At 45.8% G+C, this 10684-nt stretch overlaps 1 protein-coding gene across 1 annotated transcript in view; it reads right to left on the minus strand.

Moving 5' to 3' along the window:
• The window catches only part of PLCB1 (phospholipase C beta 1), an 859183-nt gene extending 849303 nt beyond the window's left edge, over positions 1 to 9880 (minus strand). The window contains exon 1 of the mRNA XM_081559124.1: positions 9325 to 9880. Coding sequence (XP_081415250.1) covers positions 9325 to 9423 — 99 coding nt within the window. The 5' untranslated portion in view covers positions 9424 to 9880. The remainder of the gene's footprint in view (positions 1 to 9324) is intronic.
• Between the last annotated feature and the right edge of the window lie 804 nt (positions 9881 to 10684).

Genomic DNA, 10684 nt, shown 5'->3' on the forward strand with positions numbered 1-10684 from the left:
AGTGGTCAGAGGGGAACCTGAAGAATTCTCCAAGAGTCTAGCTTTCTTTATATTCTATTTTATTTACTTTTTATTTTTATTACAGAAATTGATGGCATCCTTAGAGTCTCATGTGTAAATCTCAGAAACATGTCCTAGTTCCTTGCCTTAGTGCAATATAGGGGCACTGGCTCTGATTGTGGGGTCTGATAAGAAATAGATGGGGAAAGGGGAGCATTATGAAATCTGTCTGAGCAGATGGAATTTATGATAGGATCCAGAAAGGCTGAACAGACCTTCTATTAGCTCCAGTAACAGGAAAACTAAGGTCTTCAGTTACAAAAGATTTGTCATTTAGGTGGAGACCCAGAGCGATAGTTAACAATTCACAATCAATCCCATTCCATTTGCTACAGAACTCCTTGTTCATGATAAAATGAAATGATCCTGATAAGAAACACAACAAAGACAACAAAGCTTGATATAAAAAAAGCAAAATGTTCCTGGCCCATTTAAACAGTCATTGCAGGTAAACATCATTTGAAGGTATTTACTGATAGGATAAAATTTTCCTGGGAAGGATTGGAGATATGCTAATAGCCAGAGTAAATTATCCTAATGTACCATAGATGGGAATAGCGGTCAGGCAAGATAAGAGAGAAAAACTACTAGAGAAAAACACATTCCAAAAACAGCACTCTACTACTCTGCTTTGCTATGCCAATAAAAGCCTGTGGGCATTATATTTCCTTGCTCAATTACCAGAGTTTTGTTTAACTGTTTTCTGCTCGGGGGCATTTACCTGCTTCACTTCCCAGGCTTTAGGACAGATAAGGACCTAATTAAGGTCCATCTAAACCCAGGATAAGTCATTTTTGTTATTTCTGAAGCAAGTCCTAAAGCAGTAATAAAAGTGCTTTAGGTTTTTGTTTTCATTGAAAATAAAAGGAAAATAGCTTTCTTAGATCAAAGAGAGGCAACACCAACCCATACAGCTATAAGTCAGAAGAGCGGTATAGGGGGGCTGGAAGGGAACGCTCAGGAGGTCATAGGGGAGAGCTGGCAAAGCAGTTTATCTCAATCTAGTGCTGATCACAGCGTTCATTTGGTGAAAACTGATCCAGCTGGACACAAGATTTGCAAGTTTCACTTCATGAATGTTACACTCTGATCAACAGCTTAAAACAGTTTTATTGGCTCACTTTGGAAAAGTGATACTCTTACACTTAGACTGCAGTAATCACTGTCAATGAGAAATTCACAAAAGCTCTTTGGAAATGAAAAGCTGATCTATCTGGGCATATTTAACCTTAGCCTTAGAGGGCGCCCCTGGTGGCTCAGCTGGTAAAAGATCTGCCCACAATGTGGGAGACCTGGGCTCGATCCTTGGGTTGGGAAGATCCTGGAGAAGGGAAAGGCTGTCCACTTCAGTATTCTGGCCTGGAGGGTTCCATGGACTTTTCATGGGGTCACAAAGAGTTGGACACAACTGAGCAACTTTCACTGAAAGGGCACCTGCCAGACCTCTGGGGGCTACCTTGGGATCTACCATCTACCTACCAGCACTGTTTCTCCCCTTTCTCTCACGTAGCTTGTTCAAAATGAATGCTGCTGACTGCCCACCTCAGAAACCTTCCCCTCTTCTTCCTCATAATACCTCAGTGTCATCTTGTCATCACTTTGGAAACTGCAACTGCAGATTCTACATAATCCAAAAGTTCTAACTGAGCTTTTGTGTAGGATGTTGGGAAATGCGCAATATACTAATGTGTTTTTTGTTATTATTACCTGTCTTAGCTGCCGGGTTCTCTGCTGTGGAGGGCAGAGTGGTGTAGAGAGGAGAGGGAGTTACTTGTTTCAGTTCCTCAGCCTTTTTCCCAAACAACGTACCCAGTCTAGCAATTATGACTTTCAGATGTAAGATTACTCTTGTGAGATACAATGTAAAATGTGAGATTTACATGTATCTATTAATATATAACTTTTTTCTTGCTAAATCACAAGGATTTTGTTAACTGTTTCTTCTTCCTTCTGGGCATCAAACCTGTGTACTTATTCTGTGTGTGGGTGTGTGGGGGTATATTTAAGGTTTTTAAGTGGAAATAAAACTTTAGAACACTTTGGAAATTGACTTGCTCTAAAGAGAAAGAGTGCTGATTTTTCAATGGATTTTCTCTGAAATACTTACATTTTTTAACAGGGTAAAAAATTGATTTTTTTTTTCCTTTTCAAATTATAAAGCATGAGAATCAAAATATACATCAAAGGGAATGGAAAGAAGGTGTAGCTCCTCCCACTTGGAGAATAAAACTGTCATCCAACACATACTGACCACCTTGATAAAGTTCACGGCCCTCTGATTATTGGGAGACCACCACTTTTCCCAGGTGGCGCGAGTGGTAAAGAACTTGCCTGACAATGCAGGAGACACCAGAGATGTGGGTTTGACTCCTGGGTTGGGAAGATTTCTGAAGCAGGACATGGAGAGTTGTGGAGAACTCTCCAGTGGAGAGTTGCCTGGAGAATTCCTGAATCTTGCCTGGAAAATTCCAGGGAGAGAGAAGCCTGGCGGGCTACAGTCCACAGGGTTACAAAGTCGGACACAACTGAAGTAACTTAGTATGCATGCATCACTTTAAAAAGATAGTTTATGAACCTACTATATAGCACAGGGAACTGTACTCAAAGTTCTGTGATGACCTAAATGAGAAGGAAATCAAAAAAGGAGGGGAAATCATTGGAAAAGTCCCTGATGCTGGGAAAGATAGAGAGCAGAAGAAGAGGGTTTCAGAGGGCTGGACAGCGTCACCAATGCAATGAACGTGAACTTGGGCAAACTCCGAGAGATGGCGAGGGACAGGGAGGCCTGACGTGCTGCAGTCCATGGGGTCGCAGAATTGGACATAACTGGGCGACTGAACAACAACAACGACATATGTAAACATAAAGCTGATTCACTTTGCTGTACAGCAGAAAAAACACAAAGTTGTAAAGCAACTATATTCCAACAAAAATTAATAAAAAAATATATAAAATGAAATTAAAACATACTTTATTGATTCTTGTGTGTCAGGCACCACACAGAGCAGTGCATGCGCCTTTGCTCTTTTAATGGTACCAGCTACTCTGTGCAGCAGAGATACTACAAGCCTCACATTACACATGAGGAAAATGAGGTTGCAATGCATTAAGCTATTCATCCACAGCTGAGCTCTGAATTTGGAGGGTGAGAGTAGAGAAAGGAAACAATCAAATGAGCAGCCCTCCATGCTCCAAAGTTTGTGGAACAAAGACACAGATCTTTAAGAGGAAGAATGCGCAAACTTAGAAAACAGATTTCCAATGACCCATTAGAAACCACTTGAAAATGATGAGTTTGGGGCAAATCTAGGGCTGGGAAACCTTTGTCTTTCCCTCCACATCCTCTCCAACATGGAGAAATGAGAGGGGTCAAGCTCATAATCTCCCAAACTCCCTAGCCGTGATGGAGAAAGTAACTCATATCTCACAGACCTCTCCCAAATGCCCAGTCCTGTACACACACCTCCTACCACCAGAGTCTGATCAGATACAAATGCAAAATAAAACCAAGGTACATCCTTTCAAAACACTGATGAAACAAGTAGCCACAGTAGGTTAGTTCCTTATCTACTGGCCAAGCTCTGGACAGCCAGACTTGGCCTTGATGTTCAGACTATATATATACCTATACACCATTATTCGTTGTTCAGCTGAGCTATTTAAAATCCTAAAAGATGATGCTGTTAAAGTGCTGTGCATAGAACAATTTTGTGGACTCTGAGGGAGAAGGTGAGGGTGGGACGTTCTGGGAGAATAGCATTGAAACATGTATATTATCATATGTGAAAGACAACACCATTCCATGTTCGATGCATGAGACAAGGGCTCAGGGCCGGGGCAATGGGATGACCCAGAGGGATGGGATGGGGAGGGAGGTGGGTGGGGGGTCCAGGAAGGGGAACACATGTAAACCCATGGCTGATTCATGTCAATGTATGGCAAAAACTATTACAATATTGTAAAGTAATTAGCCCCCAACTAAAATAAATAAATTTATAAAAAAAATAAATAAATAAAGTGCTGTAGTCAATATACCAGCAAATTTGCAAAATTCAGTAGTGGTCTCAGGACTGGAACAGGTCAGTTTTCATTCCAATCCCAAAGAAGAGCAATGCCAAAGAATGCTCAAACTCCTGTACATTGCATTCATTTCGCATGCTAGCAAAGTAACGCTCAAAATCCTTCAAGCCAGGCTTCAACAGTATATGAGCCGAGAACTTCCAGATGTATAAGCTGGATTTTTAAAAGGCAGAAGAACCAGAGATCAAACTGCCAACATCCGCTGGATCATAGAAAAAGCAAGAGAATTCCAGAAAAACATCTACTTCTGCTTCACTGACTATGCTAAAGCCTTTGACTGTGTAGATCACAATAAACTGAGGAAAATTCATTAAGAGATGGGAATACCAGACCACCTGACCTGCCTCTTGAGAAACCTGTATGCAGGTCAGGAAGCAACAGTTAGAATCGGACATGGAACAACAGACTGGTTCAAAATCGGGAAAGGAGTACGTCAAGGCTGTATATTGTCACCCTGCTTATTCACTTTATATGCAGAGTACATCATGTGAAATGCCAGGCTGGATGAATCACAGGTTGTAATAAAGATTGCCAGGAAAAATATCAACAACCTCAGATATGCAGATGACACCACCCTTATGGCAGAAAGCAAGGAGGAACTAACGAGCCTCTTGATGAAGGTGAAAGAGGGGAGTGGAAAAAGGTCCTAAAATTCAACATTCAAAAAACTAAGATCATGGCATCTGGTCCCATCATTTCATGGCAAATATATGGGGAAAAAATGGAAACAATGAAAGATTTTATTTTCTTGGGCTCCAAAATTACTGTGGATGGTGACTGCAGCTATGAAATTAAGATGCTTGCTCTTGGAAGAAAAATTATGACAACCCTAGAGAGCGACATCACTTTGCTGACAAACGCCTGTATATTCAAAGCTACGCTTTTTCCAGTAGTCATGTATGGATGTGAAAGTTGGACCATAAAGAAAGCTGGACACCAAAGAATTGATGCTTTTGAACTGTGGTGTTGGAGAAGATTCTTGAGAGTCCCTTTGACCACAAGGAGATAAAACCAGTCCATCCTAAAGGAAATCAGTCCTGAATATTCATTGGCAGGACTTATGCTGAAGCTGAAGCTCCAATACTTTGGCCACCTGATGTGAAGAGCCAACTCATTAGAAAAGACCCTGATTGAAGGCAGGAGGAGAAGGGGATGACAGAGAATGAGATGGTTGGATGGCATCACTAACTCAATGGACATGAGTTTGAGCAACTTCTAGGAGTTGATGATGGACAGGGAAGCCTGGCATGCTGCAGTCCATGTGGTCACAGAGAGTCGAACACGACTTAGAGACTGAACAAGAACAGTTGTTCAAAAATGGAAGTATTTCCATTTGCCCCTGGAGACACCAGGGACCCCCAGGCCTTCCCATGATTGGGCAAAAGAAAGGTTAATACCTGGCCCTAATGGAACAGAATGTCTCCAGGACCTCGCTCCAGCTCCACTGCCCACCTTCTGTCTGCTGTGACTGGTTAATGTCAGTGTCAAAGCTTTTGACTACCACTCTTAAAGTGTCCACAGCCTAACCATGACATTGGTAGGTAGCCAACAGACTATGCAGGGCACTGCACCCTCTGGGTGACATCTTCTGTTCTATTTGGAAGTCAGGACAGTAGGGCTGGTGACTATGGTGCTTCTGCCACTCAAGGAACAAGAGAGAATCTCTTCACAATTCTAAATAGCCCCAAATGCATCATTTTCAAATGTACCATTAAACTTTCTAATGGGTTATCGAAAATCTGTTCTGAGTTGCCCATCCTTACTCTTAAAGATCAGAGAGGAGGATTTACAATTTTTAAGTGAGGTCAGATATTTGAGGTATTTTAAATTATTTCCAGCATTTACTTTTCCTCATTAGCAGATGGGGCACACCCTTGGGGCAAGGGGGCAGCAGGTATTTCCCAAAGTCAGAGCCAAAAGGAAAAACACAGCAGCCTCCCGTCAAAGGCAGGAAGTCAGACTAGACAGCCTCTGAGAACGCTTCTCTGCTTCCTTTCCTTTTCTAACACTCCCACTAGAAGCAGATGAAAATGCTGAAAATGTTTCACTGACTGTAAGAAATTCAAAAGAAATGCATGAATGTGAGTTCAGTCAGCCTGGGCATCAGAGACCTTTCCTAAAATATCCCAGAAGATCTAAAAAGATTATCCATGATTATGTTACTGAGGTTTTTCTACCTCTTAGGTAGGCAGAAAGGTAACAGTGGAAGAATTCTCAAAATGCAAACACAGAGATAAAATGAAATCAACAAACCAGTGAAAATATATGCAAGCCAACAAGATTATGCTCTCTACCATACTTTCCAAGTTTTAGTTGTTTTTTCCCACAAATCTTATCTCAGTAGTTTCAAAGTGTGGTTCCCCAAACCAGTTGCATCATATCTCAAGATCTGGTGAGAAATGATTCTATTCTCAAGATCCTATGAGAAATGCAGATTCCCAGGCTCACTTCAGACCTTCTGAGTCAGAACTTGAGGGTGGGTCCCAGTGATCTGAATCTTATAAAGCCCCTCAGACATTTCTGAAGCATGCTCAAGTGTGAGAAGTGCACTATCAGCTATTGCCAACTTTTAGATGAAACAGGTAGGAAATGTAGCACTCTCACTCTGTGCAAGACAGAAAAGATTCAGAGAGGTTAAGTGATTAAGCTAAAGTCACACAGCTGACTGGTAAAAGAATCAGAAGGTACACATGGACTGAAAAATATAGTTCTCTGTCGTCTTCAACACACAGTCTTGCTAAAATGCAATATAATTAGCCAGATAATCAAAACTGGTTTGATCCCAGAAGAACAAATATGAACTGGGAAGAGGAGAAGGGTGACATCTAGGGAAGGAAAAAACCATCCTAAGAAAGTCTGGGTTATCTCACTCCACAGATCACCATGGAGACCAAGAAGACCAAACAAGGAACTTGAATTGCATTCTAGATAACTTGACTAGACTTCACTGCATTCTAGATACTTGACTAGACATCACTGCATTCTAGATAACTTGGCTAGACATCACTGCATTCTAGATAACTTGGCTAGACATCACTGCATTCTAGATAACTTGACTAGACATCACTGCATTCTAGAGAACTTGCCTAGACATCACTGCATTCTAGATAACTTGCCTAGACATCACTGCATTCTAGATAACTCGACTCCTGGGTGCAACCTGAGTTCTCGCCTTTGAAAAATCTGAGATTCCACTGGCCCTCTCCTTAGTCTCCACATTCCTCCTTCAGGGCTGTCCCAGAAACTCACTGTTCAATGCTCAGGGGGAGCCCTTCTTAACTTCTCCAGGCGGTGTTCAACTAGCAGGCTCTCCAACACTCTCCCTGCATCCCTCATACTCTCTACATCACGGGGCTTCTCGAAAACATTTTTTCTCCTTCACCTAGGCTATAAGATCTATAACAGCAGAAGGGTTACTGCTTTCTATATCTCACCAGGCTCTAGTCCAGGGCCTGGCATTAGTAGGTAAGAAAGAACTATGTGTGACATAAATGCACATAATAAAAATTATCTACCTGGATGTATCAAAATGTGTTTTTAGGGAAGAACTTCACTTTCAGTGACACTCATATTTTCTTCCAAACAAGACATTCTGGATCATTATTTAAAAAGCAATTTAAAATCATGACTGTGAATAAATCCAGAACTTATACTGGAATATCCTTCTTTATCCTGCAAAGTCTCTCTTCTCTCTTTTCCTTCCACTCTTCATTCTTTTTCTCAGTAAACTCATCATCACATTAGCTCTCTATCTAAGGATCTCAAGAAGGGCAAGACTGTTTTATTTGTTGTTGAACTGCATTGTCTTTGTTTCTCCTTGACAAAAATAAAGCCTTTCATCTCTGTGTCTGAACTTATTATTTAGATTCTACTATATTCCATTTACACAAAACATCCAGTCATTAGACTAGGACAGAGGAGAAAGGTGTAAAGTCCATAGTAAAAGGATGCCTACAGCATTTAATAATTGGTATAAGCTTTCAGGAAACCTGTGGACTCAGCCTCTAAGTCCCGTTGGCACTTCCAAATGGATAAAATATAGACACAGATCCACTCTACTAAGTAATTGGATTTGCTACCTGGAATATTTAAATTGTTTTCAGACACTGGAAAATGTCTTAAGGAGATTAAAGGAAAATACCCTGGAGAATAACAGACTATAATTTACTAGGTGGAAAATCTTTTCAACAAGAAAAGATTCTCCTATAATTTCTCCTGTTTAAGAGATGCCTTAGTCATTTGGACCTAAATATCCTTAGACCCAGCAGCTCAAGGACCTAAGGACTGACACCTTGAATGACATCCAAGACATAAATTCATAACTTATTGTTCTCCATCTGAAGATCCCCATGCATACAACAACATTATTAATTTAAATGTTTGAAAGCAATGGGGGGATTCACTTTAAGTCCTAGGACCCAGGGTTCATGTCAGTCACTGGAGATCCGGGGCTGGGCTTTTGCCCACCCTGGCAAAAGATGAAGGTAAATCGAAGGAATGTCTCGTGTTCTATGTATATTTGGAACTGAAGACTCAGCCAGCTCAGTTCTCAGAAACTCGCCTTCCCGTAGCCTGCAGGCCCACCGAGCCCCCGCTGACCCCTCAGTGACCCCCTGTGCCCTCTAGTTCTCCCCCGGTGCGTCCTCCCGGCCCTTCTTGGGGCCCTTCCCTGCAGAGCCCAGAGCTGAAGTTTGGCATCACTGACCACCTGTCGGCTGGGCCGCCGTGTCCTCTTGCCTCTGCCGCGTGGGCACCCAGAAAAGCGCTAAGTGGTGAGCCACCACTCAACAGTTCAGACTCCGGGGCAGCTCCTTCTGGAAAGGGGCCAAAGGAGGTGCTGGTGTGGGGGGGGAGGGGAGGCGGGGTGCATCTGCCGGCGGGGCGCTACTTGTTCACATCCCAGCGATTTCCGGCGGGTGCCAACTTCACCCTCCCCACTTTCCAAACTCTCAGGACCCATCACCCGGCAACGCCGGCCCCTCCTGCGCTTCTGCTCCACTGGCCCCAAGATCCTAGACCCTTAGGGTGCGCTGGTCAGACCCAGCCCGGACGCCCACTGCCGACCCGAGGGCCCAGGAGCGGGTGCCCAGCGCCGCCGTCTCGCGCCCCGAGGCCCCGCGCCCGCCCGGGGCTCCCGTTGCGTAACTGGCCCCCGCCCCGCCCCCGCCGGCCGCTCGCACTTACATCCTCCCACTTGACGAATTTGGTGCCCTTCTTGAGGCTGTCGGACACGCACACGGGCTTGAGTTGCAGCGCGTGCACTCCAGGCTGAGCCCCGGCCATCAGGGCTCATCGGGGCTCCGGGAGACCCGGGCGCGCGCGGCAGGGACGGGGCGCGGGGCGCGGGCTCCTGTCCGGCTCCGGGGGCGCTCGCCTCTGCTCGGCGCCGGCCTCCCCGGCCTCCCGGCCTCCCGGCCTCCGCACCGCCTCCCGCGAGACTCAGCAGCCGGGGCGCGCGGGGGCGAGGCGCCCGGCCATGCCCGAGCGGGACGCGGGATGTGGAGCCTCGGAGGGCGGAGAGCCGCCGAGCGGCAGCCCAGGCTGCCAGCTGCCTCCGGGAATGGCTCCTCGGCCCCCGCCGGGTACGGCTCCTGGGTCCCCGCCGCCTCCCGGCGCCGCGCTCAGCACATCCTCCCGACTCGGAGGGAGCGCGCGAGTGACACACGCCCGGCGCCCCCCCGCCGGCTCCTTCCCCTGTGCCTCCCGCCCCCCTTCCCCGCCGCCGCGCTCGCTCTGTCCCTCCTTCCCCCGGCGGCTTCCAGCCCAACTTTGCGCGCTGGGTCAGGCGCCGGGAAGCGGGGACGCAGCGGCACCTCCCGGCGCCCGGGCCCCACTGCAGCCGCCGCCTGCGCCGCCGCCCTCTGAGCATGCCCGGTGCCCGGTGGCGCGGTGCCCGCGCTGCCGGGGGTCAGGGGCTCCGGGTTCCCGGGGACTTGCTGAGGAGCGGGCGCCAGAGCCCTCAGTGTCTCAGGGTCCAAACAGGGTGGAAAATGGAACCATGGGGAGGGAGCGGAGAGGCAACCCACAGCGTTCCTCTCGAGCTGGAGCTCTCCAGCGCTGGCCACAAACCAGCTTTTTTGAAAAGACAATTATTATTTATTAGTAGAGAAGGGAGCAGTTGAGAGGCTTGGAGTGAGAGCTCTTTGGGGAAAGCTCGCTGCGCCTGAGAGTTTGCAGCGCCCTAGTCTTGAAGCCCCGGCATGCGGTTAAGTTGTGCTTCTGAGAAAGCAAGCCCGTTCTAAGAGAAACAATGCTTTTATTTCCCAGGATGGCAGAAGGCCCCGAGTGAGTGTGAGTGTGAGTGTGTGTGTGTGTGAGAGAGAGAGAGAGACAGACAGCGGAAGAAAGAGAGGTGTCTTACAGATAGAAACTTGCTCATTTAGGAACACAGGGGTAAAGATGCTTTTTGCACTCATTCAACAAACACTGCTCATTTCTTTTAAAACAAAGAAAGAGATACCCCCTTCAGAACAGATCAGATTTAAAAGACATGTAATACCAGTGGTTGAGAGGGTGAGGAACAACTGGCGATTTCATCCATTGC

The sequence above is a fragment of the Giraffa tippelskirchi genome, chromosome 13, assembly GCF_054371585.1.
Source record: "Giraffa tippelskirchi isolate mGirTip1 chromosome 13, T2T-mGirTip1v1.2.pri, whole genome shotgun sequence".
Taxonomy (NCBI): domain Eukaryota; kingdom Metazoa; phylum Chordata; class Mammalia; order Artiodactyla; family Giraffidae; genus Giraffa; species Giraffa tippelskirchi.